At 48.4% G+C, this 16,821-nt stretch overlaps 1 protein-coding gene across 2 annotated transcripts in view; it reads left to right on the top strand.

The window, feature by feature from the left end:
* Positions 1-16,821, top strand: part of POLRMT (RNA polymerase mitochondrial) — a 48,563-nt gene that overhangs the window by 24,943 nt on the left and 6,799 nt on the right. Inside the window, exons 16-20 of one of the 2 annotated variants that reach the window (XM_053372773.1) lie at positions 2,580-2,632; positions 7,039-7,137; positions 11,808-11,880; positions 14,578-14,669; positions 16,603-16,676. In XM_053372773.1, coding sequence (XP_053228748.1) covers positions 2,580-2,632; positions 7,039-7,137; positions 11,808-11,880; positions 14,578-14,669; positions 16,603-16,676 — 391 coding nt within the window. The remainder of the gene's footprint in view (positions 1-2,579; positions 2,633-7,038; positions 7,138-11,807; positions 11,881-14,577; positions 14,670-16,602; positions 16,677-16,821) is intronic. The other variant, XM_053372774.1, reaches the window with a different exon arrangement.

Below are 16,821 nucleotides of genomic sequence, written 5' to 3'. Positions count from 1 at the left end.
GCTGTGGCAGGAAGCTAAACGGCGTTTCCATGCGCTCTGGTTTCCGTCACAGTGTGCCGTTGCACCGGAAGTGGTTTAGTCCACCAGCCATATGACCCGGAAAGCTGTCTGTGGACAAACGCCGGCTCCCTCGGCCTGAAAGCGAGATGAGCGCCGCAACCCCAGAGTCGCCTTTGGCTGGACTTAACCATCCAGGGGTCCTTTGCCTTTACCTTTTTACCCATTGCTTTTTTTCTGGGGGGGACGCTGGAAACGCATACCCCCTAAACATTTTGTGAATCTAATGGTTTTTCTCGCTGTGTGTTAGAGAGAGTTTGTGTCTACAATGGTATCTCGGGTTACATACGCTTCAGGTTACATACGCTTCAGGTTACAGACTCCGCTAACCCAGAAATAGTGCTTCAGGTTAAGAACTTTGCTTCAGGATGAGAACAGAAATCGTGCTCCGGCGGCGCGGCAGCAGCAGGGGGCCCCATTAGCTAAAGTGGTGCTTCAGGTTAAGAACAGTTTCAGGTTAAGTACGGACCTCCGGAACGAATTAAGTACTTAACCCTCTTGTTGTTCTGGCTTCTGAGATTCAGAATATTTTTTTCTTGTTTTCCTCCTCCAAAAACTAGGTGTGTCTTATGGTCTGGTGCGTCTTATAGAGCGAAAAATACTATATATATATATATATATATATATATATATATATATATATAACCACATAATCCGAATAAAAACAGCCACCTGATAACACACACACGTGGAAAAAAACCTCCCCACATTTTAAAAGGGCTGCTCTGCGAATCAAAGTCACCTGAGGACAGGCAGGGCAGTGACTCAGCTTTTTGCAGTGGCAAAACATGACTCAGCAGGCAGAGGGGTGTGAGTCAGCCGAAAGGGTGTGTGTGTGTGGAAGAGTCAAGGTGACATTTGCCAGGAATAACCAGCCGATCGCTGCCCTCACCGATGGGTCTGCCTGGGGAACTCCCCTTTTCCCTCTCCCCCGCCCCACCGAAAAATATAATTAAATAAATATGGTTTTAATCATTCCTCCTCCGAGGAGTAAAATACCTGCTGCTAATTTTAAGAGGCCCTTCTAAGAAGCCGCCACATTGAAATGGGTGTCGTGTCTAAGCAGCTGCGGTGGGTCTACTCTTGAGTAGGACTTGACACCGGACACAGAATCTTTTCATTTTTAATAATAATAATAATGCAGTAATAATAAGCAAGAAAGCTTCGTTCATTAGTTGCAGCCCTGCCTGCCTGACCTCAGAGTTGTGGCAGGCATGGATCTCTGCGACACATCTTATCTGGACGACATCCCTGCAGGGTAAGCTAAATATAATATAATTATTATAATATAATATAATATAATATAATATAATATAATATAATATAATATAATATTTATACCCCACCCATCTGTCTGATGATGATAATGATAATGATAATGATAATAATAATAATAATAATAATAATAATAATAATAATAATAATAATATTATTTATTACTTACACCCTGTTCATCTGACCAGGACACCCCAGCCACTCTGGGCAGCTCCCAACAGAATATTAAAAACAGAATAAAACACCAAACATTAAAAACTTCCCTAAACAGGGCTGCCTTCAGATGTCTTCTAAAGGTCTGGTAGTTGTTTATTTCATTGACATCTGACAGGAGGGCATTCCACAGGGCGGGCGCCACCACCGAGAAGGCCCTCTGCCTGGTTCCCTGTAACCTCACTTTTCGCAGGGAGGGAACTGCCAGAAGGCCCTCGGAGCTGGACCTCAGTGTCCAGGCAGAACGATGGGGGTGGAGACGCTCCTTCAGGTATACTGGGCCGTTTAGGGCTTTCAAGGTCAGCCCCAACACTTTGAATTTTGCTCGGAGACGTCCTGGGAGCCAACGTAGGTCTTTCAGGACTGCTGTTATATGGTCTCGGTGGCCGCTCCCAGTCCCCAGTCCAGCTGCCACATTCTGGATTAGCAGAGAGAGTGGCGGCCACAGATTTGCCCAGTGGACTTCACAGTAAGGTTCCCAGATATTTTTCAATGAATCCGGGGATACTTTTCAACTTCTGTTGATGCGGATGGATTTTGTCAGGGGTAAAATATAATTGGGTGCAGTAGTGACCGACTCTGGGGTTGCGGTGCCCATCTCGCTTTATTGGCTGAGGGAGCCGGCGTACAGCTTCCGGGTCATGTGGCCAGCAGGACTAAGCCGCTTCTGGCGAACCAGAGCAGCGCACGGAAACGCCGTTTACCTTCCCGCCAGAGCGGTACCTATTTATCTACTTGCACTCTGACGTGCTTTCGAACTGCTAGGTTGGCAGGAGCAGGGACCGAGCAACGGGAGCTCACCCCATCGTCGCGGGGATTTGAATCGCTGACTGATTTGTAAATCTGGCGACCGTCTCTGGGAAACGGGGACGTCTGGTAACCTTACTTCGCAGGGTTTTGAACCACTCTGAACCCCTGCTGTCCCTCTAAATGTGTAATGAGACCAAAGGCTGCTCCAGTTTCCTTCCTCTCCTTGCGAAGCCGATGCGTCAACCTGTACTTATTTCTCCTTTCCCCGCCCTATTTTCCCCAAGGTTAACAGCACCATTCAGTCGGTCCATCTCAAGTCGCGACACGACGTCACCCAGTGAGTATCATCATGGTGGTTTGGGAGAGGGGCTCCGAGTTTTACCTGCCTGGCTCAAAAAGAACTTTGCTGATATTTTTATATATTTTTATTAATTTTAACATACAAATTATAAAACGTAGCACCCAAATTATTACAAATACACTTTTTCTTGGACTTCCATCAGCACCTCCGATAATCTTCCGTCTTAACCTCTTTTTATGCATTACTTAATTTTATATTGTCTTTACCCTCTTAACTTATCATCCCACCTTTTACATTTTTACAATATTTCCCACAATACCCCTCACAGAACTTCTTGCAGACCTACAAACGTCGTCTGACCATCACAAATACTTTTCATATACAGTGGTACCTCGCAAGACGAATGCCTCGCAAGACGAAAAACTCGCTAGACGAAAGGGTTTTCCGTTTTTTGAGTCGTTCCGCAAGACGAATTTCCCTATGGGCTTGCTTCGCAAGACGAAACGTCTTGCGAGTTCTTGCGAGGTTGTTTCCTTTTTCTTTAAGCCGCTAAGCCGTTAATAGCCGCTAAGCCGCTAAGCCGTTAATAGCCGCTAAGCCGCTAAGCCGTTAATAACCGCTAAGCCGTTAATAGCCGCTAAGCCGCTAAGCCGTTAATAGCCGCTAAGCCGCTAAGCCGTTAATAGCCGCAAAGCCGTTAATAGCCGCTAAGCCGTTAATAGCCGCTAAGCCGCTAAGCCGTTAATAGCCGCTAAGCCGCTAAGCCGTTAATAGCCGCTAAGCCGTTAATAGCCGTGCTTCGCAAGACGAAAAAACCGCAAGACGAAGAAACTCGCGGAACGGATTAATTTCGTCTTGCGAGGCACCACTGTAGAAGAGGCATTTCCAAAAATGCATCCAAATTGCCCCCCCCCACCCCGCTCTGTTTCCGTACAAAAAGTTTGCCTCTAGGACCAGCCATGGGAAGGCCAAATGTGGTCTCTGCAGGTGACAAGACAGGTCTCTGCCCCAGTGAGCTTACAAATAAATGTCAATTAAGGAACTGGGAAAGACTTTGGCTGAATACTCTCTTCTGAGCGTCCATGGGTGCCCTCAGAGAGGCTAATAATAATAATAATAATAATAATAATAATAATAATAATAATAATAATTCTTATACCCTACCCATCTGACTGGGTGGCGGTAAATTATTGTTAAGTAATAAGACAGGTCTCTGCCCCAAAGAGGTTACAAATGTGAATGAAAGAACTGGGATCCTGCCCCCCGGTTCCTCTGGGTCTCACCTGGAAGATGGCCAGGCTGGGCTTGGCTGGGGGGTGCCGAGGCGTCATGGCGATGCTGTTCTCGTTGGACTCGTGGATGGTGACGATCTTGAGGGCGGCGGACGGGGGCAAGGGCAGGTGGCTGAGGCGGGCGTTCTTCAGGTGGTGGAAGTCTCCCTCGGTCAGGGTGTACCTGGCAGGGAGGGCGTTCCAGGGTAAGGGTTTCCCTCAATCTTTGTCAGCATGGCCATTTTGGACCACGATTTCCCATCAGCCCCTGCCAGCACAACCATTTTGGACGACGATTTCCCATCAACCTCTGCCAGCATGGCCATTTTGGACCATGATTTCCCATCAGCCCCTGCCAGAGCAGCCATTTTGGACCACGATTTCCCATTAGCCCCTGCCAACACAGCCATTTTGGACCATAATTTCCCTCAGCCCCTGCCAGCACTGCCATTTTGGACCAAGTTTTCCCATCAGCCCGTGTCAGCACAGCCATTTTGGACCAAGATTTCCCATCAGCCCCTGCCAACATGGCCATATTGGACCATGATTTCCCATCAGCCCCTGCCAGAGCAGCCATTTTGGACGAAGATTTCCCATTAGCCCCTGCCAGCACGGCCATTTTGGACCAGGTTTTCCCTCAGCCCTTTCAGCACGGCCATTTTGGACCATGATTTCCCATCAGCCCCTGCCAACACAGCCATTTTGGATCATAATTTCCCTCAGCCCCTGCCAGCACTGCCATTTTGGACCAAGATTTCCCATCAGCCCGTGTCAGCACAGCCATTTTGAACCAAGATTTCCCATCAGCCCCTGTCTGCACAGCCATTTTGAACCAAGATTTCCCATCAGCCCCTGCCTGCACAGCCATTTTGGACCATGATTTCCCATCAGCCCCTGCCAGCACGGCCATTTTGGACCAAGTCTTCCCATCAGCCCCTGCCAGCACAGCCATTTTGGACCACGATTTCCCATCAGCCCCTGCCAGCTCTGGCAAACTGTCTCTCCAACCCCACAAAAACCCAAAAACTTAAATATTTTTCTCCAAGGCCCATCGCTGAAAGGTAGAAACCTTCCTTTGCCTCCAGAAATTAGGCAATCCTGGGAGAGAAATACTGACCCAGAGCCACAAAACAGGCTTATCACAGGCCTTGGGGGCCACCTCAGAGCCCATCTAGTCTGACCCCCATGCATTGTACAGGGTTCAAGTCCTCCCAACCCAGCCCTCAAACCCATCAAGGGACTATAGCCTCTCAGCCGGTCCTTACCTCACAGGGCTGCTGCGAGGATTTATTTTTTTAAAAAAAGACGATCCCTTATATAAAGGATTATCATATCTGAACGGAATAGGAATGTCTCACAAGACGAAAGGGTTTTCCATTTTTTGAGTCGTTCTGCAAGATGAATTTCCCTATGGGCTTGCTTCGCAAGACGAAACGTCTTTCGAGTTCTTGCGAGTTTGTTTCCTTTTTCTTAAAGCCGCTAAGCCGTTAATAGCCGCTAAGCCGTTAATAGCCGCTAAGCCGTTAATAGCCGTGCTTCGCAAGACAAAAAATCCGCAAGACGAAGAGACTCGCAGAACGAATTAATTTCGTCTTGCGAGGCACCACTGTAGTTCGTAAATTTACTCCAGTCTTCGGTAAATTTCTGGTCCCGCCGGTTTCGGATCCTTCCTGTTAATTTGTCTAATTCTGCGTAGAGCTTTGCTGATCTGATGAAACAGGTGCAAACCGATTGACAGCAGGGCTAAAATGTTGCCGGTGGCCAGAGCAGGAATTTTGAAGGGGAAAGTGCACCCTTTCTCCCTTCTTAGGGTGCTGCCTTCGTGCAAGAATCGCCCCTTCTTGTGGGTGTGCGAGCGAGCGGAGAATGCCCATTGCGGGATGGCTCCTCCCGGTGTTGCGGGATGTGATATGCGTGTGTCCAAGCAAGCATCATCTCGGAAGGCGCTCCCTCAACTCGGGAGGGGAACCCAGAGGTCATCCAGCCCAACCCCCTGCAAAACAGGAATCTCAGGAGCTGGGAGCGGAATACTTCTTTTTCTAGAGACGGTGCTTGCTAGGATACACACATGAATAATAATCATCACCATCATCATCCATCCTTTTTTTATGGGGGGACGACGCAGGGGTACGCATACCCCTAATTTTTGGTGAATCTAAGTTTGGCCTCATTGAGGGGCAGTATTTCAATATGAGTAGGAAAATGAGAGTACCCCTAGACATTTTTTAAGAAAAAAAGAGCACTAATAATAATAATAATAATAGTTATTATTTATTTATTCCCTGCCCATCTTTCAGTTGTAGAAACTTTTTTGGATCCAGTGCAGGTGGGATAAAGATCCTTCCTCAAAAGGCATGTTGTTATAATTTTAATTATTTATAGCACGCCCATCTGGCTGGGTTTGCCAGCCACTCTGGGCGGCTCCTAACAGAATATTAATAATAATATTTAAAAGCGACAAAACATTAAAAACTTCTCTAAACAGTGCTGCATTCCAAAAGTCAGATACAGCATTAAATATTAAAAACTTCCCTAAACAGGGCTGCCTTCAGATGTCTTTTAAAGAGAAGATAGCTGCTTATTTCCTTCACATCTGAAGGGCGGGCGCCACCACCGAGAAGGCCCTCTGCCTGGTTCCCTGTAACCTCACTTCTCGCAATGAGGGAACCGCCAGAAGGCCCTCGGAGCTGGACCTCAGTGTCTGGGCTGGACGATGATGGTGGAGACGCTTCTTCAGGTATACTGGGCCGTTTAGGGCTTTCAAGGTCAGCCCCAAAACTTTGAATTGTGCTCGGAAACGTACTGGGAGCCAATGTAGGTCTTTCAGGACCGGTGTTATGTGGTCCTGGCGGCTGCTCCCAGTCCCCAGTCTAGCTGCCGGATTCTGGATTAGTTGCAGTTTCCAGGTCACCTTCAAAGGCAGCCCCACGGAGAGCGCATTGCAGTAGTGCAAGCGGGAGATAACCAGAGCATGCACCGCTCTGGCCAGACAGTCTCTGGGCAGGGAGGGTCTCAAGCCTGTGTACCAGATGGAGCTGGTAGACAGCTGTACAGCGTGCGGCGCCGGAAATTGCCCAGGGCGTCCGCAGGAACCTCGCAAGCGGAAACTGAGCACGATAGCGACTCTGCCCTCCTCCTGAAACACCCTCTCTTGCCTCGATTTCTTTGCAGGAAGCCCGACACGGTGAAGCAAAAGAACGCTTTCCCCCCAAACTTCATCCATTCCCTTGACTCCACACACATGATGCTAACAGCTTTGCACTGTCACAGGTAAGGGGTTCTTTTTTGTGTTCTGAGACGCTTTTGGGGCGCCCCTTCCCCCAGGCAGCTAAAAACGGGGCGCAGGGCTCCCTTTCCTCAAACGGCGTTAACTGGGAAATCAGCCAACAGAGCGACAGCAACTTTCTGCAACAACAAAGTTGTATTAAGTATTCTGACGAATTCGTTGTCGTAGTTTGCTTTACATGCTACAGGCACTTCCCAATTTATTACTTATTTAGCCATTTCCGTTAGGATATTTCCGTTCCACCTTAAAAGGGAGCAGGCTTTGTGTGTCACAGCCTGCGTACTTCCTGTTCACAGGATGTATATATTTTCTATTGCTTTCGTTGCTCTCTGTCTGCCGGAGACACGCAAGCAGGCAGTCATGTTTTTCTTTGTTTTGACCAACGCTGAATAAACTCCTAAATAATGCTCTCCTGTCTGCATCTTTTGCTGTGCGGATTCTGCTGATAGAGCGTGCATTAGCTCTGGAATTTGGCAATATATTTTCTGGAGCTCGTGTCGCTAATTGCGGGTACTGTATCTACGGGAGGTTGATGGATCGTCCGGAGGCGACGTGGGGGCCATGATGGGCAGTATCCCAACAATTTCTACCGTATTTTTCACTCTATAAGACGCACCAGACCACAAGGCGCACCTAGTTTTTGGAGGAGGAAAACAAGAAAAAAAATATTCTGAATCTCAGAAGCCAGAACAGCAAGAGGGATCGCTGCGCAGCGAAAGCAGCAATCCCTCTTGCTGTTCTGGCTTCTGGGATAGGTGCGCAGCCTGCATTCACTCCATAAGACGCACACACATTTCCCCTTACTTTTTAGGAGGGGAAAATTGAGTCTTATAGAGCAAAAAAATACGGTAATTTCAGATGCAAGCACAATTTCAGATGCAAGCACATTTCCCCTTACTTTTTAGGAGGGGAAAAGTGAGTCTTACAGAGCAAAAAGTACGGTATTTGATTTTAGAAAATATAAAGTTATAACCAAGTCAATTAAAAATCCATATGAAGAGATTGCTTTGAATCTCAAGACTTTCCCCTCTATGGGTCCTAATGTCAATATTATATCAGTCCGTTATCCACATTTTTTTATCCATCGAAGCTGTCCATAGTTTTTGTTGCAAGTGTGGTTAAAATCCTGCTCATGTTTTCATCCGCTTACAATGGTCTCCTAAATAAATTTTCCCCATTTTTTAAAAAAAGTTCATGTCCTCTTGGTTCCTTGAGCTTCCCAGTTAATTTTGCCATTTCAGCATTAAGGCTGGAAGTGACCCAAGCATTATCTATCCCAACCCCGTGCAATGCAGGAATCTTTTGCCCAACGTAGGACTCGAACTCGCAACCCCAATGTTGAGTGACTCATTCTATTCCCGACGGAGCTGTCCCTTGTTTCCTGCTGCTCTGGCGGGCAGTACCTGAGCCGCCGGATTCGAAGCACGGTGTGCTGGTCCCGGGGAGGTTACCGTGAGGCGTGGTCAGAGTCCGGTCCTGGGCCGAGGGTCTGGAGATTGTTCACCAAGGGGGAAGCTGGGTTCAAAGCAAAAAGCCGGGCGGGGTCGGGAACTCCGGAAAGACAGGTCTGGGTGCTGGCCGAAACAGGTCTTCAACGACGTTGCTCCCGCAACCTGGGACCGGGCTGGCTGGCCTTTCTCTTCTCTGAGGCCAGGGGCAGTCCCGGCCCCCAGGTGACCCGCCTCTCCTGGCCTTAAGGCGAACACTCCTCCTGGGAGAAACCAGTTCCCTCCGCCTCTCTGCCCTGAGCCTCTGCAGCCAGCCCCAGTCCCAAGTTGCGGGAGCAACATCCTGCCTGAACCCTGTCCTGCTTTCCTGCCTGAGCTCCTGACCCGCCCTGGCTCCCTGCTTGCAAGCCTGTTCCTGACTTCACCCGACTCCCTGCCCTGCACCCAGCTTCAGCTACTACGGACTGCCTCCACGTTGCACCTTTGACCATGGTCTGGACTTGGACCTCGCCTCTTGGGTAACCTATGGGACCAGCACAGGAAGAAACAGAATACAGAGTTCTGTGCTGGTCCCGGGGGGAGGTTACCGTGGGGCGAGGTCCAGGACCTGGGTCGAGGGTCGGTAGACTGTCCTCCACGGGCGAAGCGGGGTCCAAAGCGCGGAGCCGGGCAAGGACAGGAACTCTGGGGGAACCGGACTGGGTGCTGGCAGAAACAGCTCTTCAACAACATTGCTCCCGCAACCTGGGACCGGGCTGACTGGCCTTTATCTTCTCTGAGGCCAGGGGCGGTCCCGGCCCCCAGGTGACCCGCCTCTCCTGGCCTTAAGGCGAGCACTCCTCCTGGGAGAAACCAGTTCCCTCCATATCTCTGCCCTGAGCCTCTGCAGCTCAGGAGAGGCCGGAGGGTTACTGGACCCAGGGGAGACTCACCTTCCCCTGACAGGGCTGGGAGAGGCGCACTGTAGGCAATGGGTCCTCAATCACCTCCGGAGCCAGAGTGGATTCATCTGGTGTCTGCTCCTGAGGATCCGGCACAGGTGCAGGCACTTCAGAATCAAGGCCCTGCCCCAGTTCAGCCGGCCCTGGAGGCGGGGACTCCTGTGCAGGCTGAGACTCCTCAGGTTCACACATGGAAAAGGCGCGTGGCCCTGATCCAGCCCAGGGGTTTGGGGCGCTATTGGGGCGTCCCCTGGGCCGTAAATAATCCAACTTGCGAAGCCCGTCAGCATACACTGGGCATGGCTTTTAGGGGAGTAGCTAGCTCAGAGCCGCTCCTTTTCTTGCTCTTTGCTCTAGCGCCACTGGGTGGTGCTCCCAGCCCGGGGATTAGATCAGAAGGGATCCCTTGACCACAGGGAGGGATCCTTTGCCCTCCTCCTGATCCGTTTTTATTTTGGAGAACAGTTTTTCCTTTTACCAGGCTGATGGCAGCCCCTGGTCACAATCAAGGGACGTCAGAAGCCGCCTTATGCAGTGTTAAGCCACTGCTCCCATTTAGACCAAGGGACGCGGGTGGCGCTGTGGGTTAAACCACAGAGCCTAGGACTTGCCGATCAAAAAAGGTCAGCGGTTCGAATCCCCGCGACGGGGTGAGCTCCTGTTGCTTGGTTCCTGCTCCTGCCCACCTAGCAGTTCGAAAGCACACCAGTGCAAGTAGATAAATAGGTACCACTCCGACGGGAAGGTAAACGGCGTTTCCGTGCGCTGCTCTGGTTCGCCAGAAGCGGCTTAGTCCTGCTGGCCACATGACCCGGAAGCTGTACGCCGGCTCCCTCGGCCAGTAAAGCGAGATGAGCGCCGCAACCCCAGAGTCTGGACCTAATGGTCAGGGGTCCCTTTACCCTTTTACCCATTTAGACCACCACGGCCTGCACTGGTTGGCAGCATCTCTGCAGGCACGGACTCTCTCCTAACCTGGAGATTCTAGGGGTCCAGGTTCTGGGAGACTGTGGCTCGGGAGACAGTCAGGGAGCAGACGGGTTTTCACTTACCGGACTGCCTCTTCCTCTTTTTCTGTCTTTCTTAAAAAATTATTTATATTTAAATACAGTGGCAGCTCTGGTTACATACGCTTCAGGTTACAGACTCCGCTAACCCAGAAATAGTACCTCGGGTTAAGAACTTTGCTTCAGGGTGAGAACAGAAACCGTGCTCTGGCAGCACGGCAGCAGCGGGAGGCCCCATTAGCTAAAGTGGTGCTTCAGGTTAAGAACAGTTTCAGGTTAAGAACGGACCTCCAGAACGAATTAAGTTCTTAACCTGAGGTACCACTGTAATTAAATAATCCTGGAGGCGGCTGGATTTTCTCATCTCAAACTACGACTTAACATTCATTGCTCTGCCTATTTTGGCCTCTGGCCCCACCCCACCGGTATTATGCGGCCCCTTGGAACTGGCTCTGAAGTGAATGTGGCCCTCGGGCAGGGGAAGGCTCCCCGCCCCCCCGAGCCTTTATTTACCTGAAGGACCAGGTGCGCAGCCTGGGAGTCATTTTGGACTCACAGCTGTCCATGGAGGCACAGGTCAATTCTGTGTCCAGTGCAGCTGTTTATCAGCTCCATCTGGTATGCAGGATGAGACCCTCCCTGCCCGCAGACTGTCTCACCAGAGTGGTGCATGCTCTAGTTATCTCCCACTTGGACTACTGCCATGTGCTCTCCATGGGGCTGCCTTTGAAAGTGACCGGGAAACAGTATACAAAAATACAAAGACGCACCAGACCACAAGACGCACCTAGTTTTTGGAGGAGGAAAACAAGGAAAAAAGTATTCTGAATCTCAGAAGCCAGAACAGCAAGAGGGATCGCTGCGCAGTGAAAGCAGCAATCCCTCTTGCTGTTCTGGCTTCTGGGATAGCTGCGCAGCCTGCATTCACTCCATAAGACACACACACATTTCCCCTTACTTTTTAGGAGGGAAAAAGTGAGCCTTCTAGAGCAAAAAATACGGTATATATTTCAGATTGGTCTATCTCAGCACCTGGGTGGGCTTATCTGAACAGGAAAGCCTTGACCCTCAGCCGTTGTGCATCTTAATAATAATAATAATAACAACAACAACAACAACAACAACAACAACAACAACAACAACAACAACAACAACTTTATTGTCATTGCCCCCTCTCGGGGACAACAAAATTACTTGACTGCTCCATAAAAACACTAATTAAAACAATACAGTATCTTGACTTTTTTGTGTCTCCTAGGGAGGGGCTGACATTTGTTTCCGTGCACGATTGCTACTGGACTCACGCGCTCACAGTCGACGTCATGAATCGGGTAAGCTGGTCTCCCTCATCTCTGCTGCCGCCCCAGATCTCAGCCCTGACCCACGGTGAATCCTGGCCGGGGTTTCGGACTGGCTTATCTGACGAGCCCCCTTCGTCAGAAAAAAGGTGATGTTTACCCTTGCAAGTAGCAATGAGGATAGGAATGTAAGAAGAGCTCTAGCTGGATCCAGCTGACGGGAGCCCACCTAGTCACAGAAATCTAGAATGCTGGAGTCGGAATGGGCTCCCCCCGGTCATCTAGTCCAACCCCCGGCGTTGCAGGAATCTCAGCTAGAGCACCCATGACAGGTAGCCGGCAAACTAGGTTGCTGGCTAATAAAAATAAAAATAATTTATTATTTGTACCCCGCCCATCTGGCTGGGTTTCCCCAGCCACTCTGGGCGGCTTCCACAAAGACCAAAATACACCAAGATGTCACACATTAAAAACTTCCCTGAACAGGGCTGCCTTCAGATGTCTTCTGAATGTCAGGTAGTTGTTTATCTCTTTGACATCTGACGGGAGGGCATTGCACAGGGCAGGTGCCACCACCGAGAAGGCCCTCTGCCTGGTTCCCTGTAATTTGGCTTCTCGCAGGGAGGGAACCGCCAGAAGGCCCTCGGAGCTGGACCTCAGTGTCCCGGCAGAATGATGGGGGTGGAGACGCTCCTTCAGGGATACTGGGCCTTTGAGGCCGTTTAGGGCTTTAAAGGTCAACAGCAACACTTTGAATTGTGCTCGGAAACGTACTGGGAGCTCAGTGGTCTTGTTAGATAGTAAAAATCATGTTAAATTCCTGTTTTAGGGGTTGTTTTTAAAAGTCTGGAACGGATTACTCCGTTCTGCATTACTTTCTACGGGAAAATAATAATAATAATAATAATAATAATAATAATAATAATAATAATAATAATAATATTTATTATTTATACCCCGCCTATCTGGCTGGGCTTCCCCAGCCACTCTGGGTGGCTTCCAATCGAGTGTTAAAAACAATACAGCATCAAATGTTAAAAGCTTCCCTAAACAGGGCTGGCTTCAGATGCCTTTTAAAAAGAAGATAGCTGCTTATTTCCTTCACATCTGAAGGGAGGGCATTCCACAGGGCGAGCGCCACCACCGAGAAGGCCCTCTGTCTGGTTCCCTGTCACCTCACTTCGCACAATGAGGGAGAAGTCCCTTCCCCAGCCACTCTGGGCGGCTTCCCGTAAAATATTAAAATACAGTGATGCACGCCTTGGTTTTGGAACGCTTTGGTTTTGGAACGGACTTGCAGAACAGATTAAGTTTGAGAACCAAGGGACCACTGTACTTCTACTATGGAGGCAGGCCACAAATTCGTCTTTCTTTTAAAGCCATCCAAGTGGGCGGTTTTCTCGGCCTCCTGCGACAGCGAGTTCCACAGTTTAATGAAGGAGCCCTTCTTTTAAGCTGCCCCGAATTTCCCGACGTTCGGCTTCGCCGGGCGCCCGCGAGTCCTAGCATTTTGGACAGCGGCGGTGATTCCCCCCCTCCCTCTTGCTTTTATTTTTCTTAAAATAATTTTTATTGAATGATTTTATGTTACAAAAAACAATACAGCCATACTACCACTAAATATAATTAAGAAATAAAAATTACATACATTGATATTTAGTTTATTTGTTATTTACCATCTTATTTCCTGTGACGCGGCAGCTAAAAAAGCCAATGCAATTCTGGGCTGCATCAATAGGAATATAGCATCTAGATCAAGGGAAGTAATAGTGCCACTGTATTCTGCTCTGGTCAGACCTCACCTGGAGTACTGTGTCCAGTTCTGGGCACCACAGTTCAGGAAGGACACTGACAAACTGGAACGTGTCCAGAGGAGGGCAACCAGAATGGTCAAAGGCCTGGAAACGATGCCTTATGAGGAACGGCTAAGGGAGCTGGGCATGTTTAGCCTGGAGAAGAGGAGGTTAAGGGGTGATATGATAGCCATGTTCAAATATATAAAAGGATGTCACATAGAGGAGGGAGAAAGGTTGTTTTCTGCTGCTCCAGAGAAGCGGACACGGAGCAATGGATCCAAACTACAAGAAAGAAGATTCCACCTAAACATTAGGAAGAACTTCCTGACAGTAAGAGCTGTTTGACAGTGGAATTTGCTGCCAAGGAGTGTGGTGGAGTCTCCTTCTTTGGAGGTCTTTAAGCAGAGGCTTGACAACCATATGTCAGGAGTGCTCTGATGGTGTTTCCTGCTTGGCAGGGGGTTGGACTCGATGGCCCTTGTGGTCTCTTCCAACTCTATGATTCTATGATTCCTCCCAAACATTGCATACAACAACACACATATGTGCAGACACCCACACACTCACACCCGCACACAAAATGATAATAATGAAAGTAAATATGTTCCCCCCTTTTACCTTCCAAAATCTTTTCTTCAACTTTGACTTCCTGTCAAGTCCCTTTGCATATATTTTATCTTACATTTGAATGTACACAAAACAATAAACCTTTCTATGTAATTTTTCTAATACATTCTGAAAACGTAATAAATCCTTAATTGTTGTCCACCTCCTTTTAGTTCCTTTATCACTCGAATGCTAGCACGGAGTCAAAACTATTATTGTATTTTTGAGCGTATCTTCTATAAGCATCCCATTTTTCCGCAGATTTTTGCTTTGAGTTTCCTCTGAGTTTACTAGTCAATTGAGCCTTCTCCACCCTCTTGCCTTTCAGGTGTGCCGCGAACAATTTGTACAGCTCCACAAGCACCCCATTCTAGAGGAACTCTCCCAATTCATGCTGCAGAAATACTGTTCCCACGTTCCGTAAGTGTGTGTCGCTTTCTTCGCCCGCCCCTCTTCAAATATTCTATTTCAATCAATTAACCCTTTATTACGGTCCAAAGACCCAACAAATCGTTACAAAGCAATACACAGTTCAGACAGCCTACCTGCAGGTTAAACAAGCATTTTGTTCAGAATATAGGGATCATTGGTTCTTGCAACCACCAATAAAAACTTGGCCACTGCTAATGTTCTAGCGTTTGTCCGGTCTTCCAATAGGAACCTGACATAGCGAGCCTCTGATTTTCCCGGGAAAGGTACCAGCAAGGGTAGTATCAGTTCAGCCCTGGCCTGCTCATATTTTGCACAGTGCAACAAAATATGTTTTATGGACTCGATGTCTTGAGCACACGAGCAAAGTCTGTCCTGGTAGGGAACTCCTCAACCTGCCAGCCAACACTGCAGAAGGAAAGACGTTTAGTCTGGCTTTGGTGAAAAGCCTTCGATAGTTTGGTACTGTCAGGTTTTTAATGTAAGATGTTAAATTAAGACATGCCCATATTGTACTCCTACTGCCAGCGGACTACAGACTGCGTGTGATCGAGAGCACAAGTCACTGTGTGCATTATCCAGTATTCTATTTAAACATCGGATCAGTTTCCATTTCTTGAACTGCTTTGTGAAAGATCCGCTGCAGCCATTTCAGAGTTAAAAATAAAATAAAACAGAGATAAGAGCAGCGGAATTATTTTGTATGCAGTTGCAACAAACCAATCCCCCCCCCCGCAAAAAAATTAGCGCTTTCAGTTGTAGAAACGTATTTCAGATCCAATGCAAGCTAGGATAATGATCTTCCCTTTAAAGGCACGTGATAATAATAATAATAATAATAATAATAATAATAATAATAATAATTACATATATACATACCCCACTTTCAGTGTTCGTTTTACAGTACATCTTACAGTTTTGTTTTGTAGTGTTACAGGTTGCATTTAATGGAATATTTTCGTCTGCTGGAATAATTTCCAGTAATAATAATAATAATAATAGTAATTTATTATTTATACCCCGTCCATCTGGCTGGGTTTCCCCAACCATGCTTGGCAGCCCCCAACACACTATTAAAAACACGATAAAACATCAAACATTAAAAACTTCCCTAAACAGGGCTGCCTTCAGGTGTCTTCTAAAAGTCAGGTAGTTGTTTATTTCTTTGACATCGGGTGGGAGGGCGTTCCACAGGGCGGGCGCCACCACCGAGAAGGCCCTCTGCCTGGTTCCCTGTAATCTCACTTCTCGCAATGAGGGAACCGCCAGAAGGCCCTCGGAGCTGGACCTCAGTGTCCAGGCTGGACGATGGGGGTGGAGACGCTCCTTCAGGTATACTGGGCCATTTAGGGCTTTCAAGGTCAGCACCAACACTTTGAATTGTGCTTGGAAATGTCCTGGGAGCCAATGTAGGTCTTTCAGGACCGGGGTTATATGGTCTCGGTGGCCGCTCTCACTCCCTAATCTAGCTGCCGCATTCTGGATTAGTTGTAGTTTCCGGGTCACCTTCAAAGGTAGCCCCACGTAGAGCACATGGCAGTAGTCCAAGCGGGAGATAACCAGAGCATGCACCACTCTGGCCAGACAGTCTGCGGGCAGGGAGGGTCTCATCCTGCATATGAGATGGAGCTGGGAGACAGCCGCCCTGGACACAGAATTGACCTGTGCCTCCATGAGGACAGAGGATGCCGAAAAGAAAATACGGATTGCGCCTGCCTGGTTTGTAGTGGCAGGTAGTTCCCAAGGTGCATACATTATTAGAGACATCCTCCTGGAGTCTTGTAGGATTGTGTTCATAAGCCTTAAGTCAGGGATGGGTCCAGCGGAAAGCAAAGAAGGTTTCCTTGTTGTTTTTTCCTGCAAAGATGTTTAATTAATATTTGGTTGCACCTTTATTACAGAAAATAATATTTTCCTTCTCCAGGGTTGAGTGGAAGGATAAGAAGGCGAATGAGTACCAGAGGCTGTTTCAGCTTCTGTCTAGCATCCCTAAGAAAGGTACGAGAACATAGCATCTTTATTTTGGGGGGCTGGGAGAGCCTACCGTCAGCAGACAATCCACGCCAGGGCCAATCCCACCGTATATTCCTTAGATTTCTTTCCTGGACCTGCCTCCGAAGGAACCCAGACCGTACAAATACCT

This window comes from Podarcis raffonei, chromosome 18, assembly GCF_027172205.1.
Source record: "Podarcis raffonei isolate rPodRaf1 chromosome 18, rPodRaf1.pri, whole genome shotgun sequence".
NCBI classification, from domain to species: Eukaryota; Metazoa; Chordata; class Lepidosauria; order Squamata; family Lacertidae; genus Podarcis; species Podarcis raffonei.
Note: the sequence above shows the minus strand (reverse complement) of the source record. Positions and strands in the feature narration are given on the sequence as shown.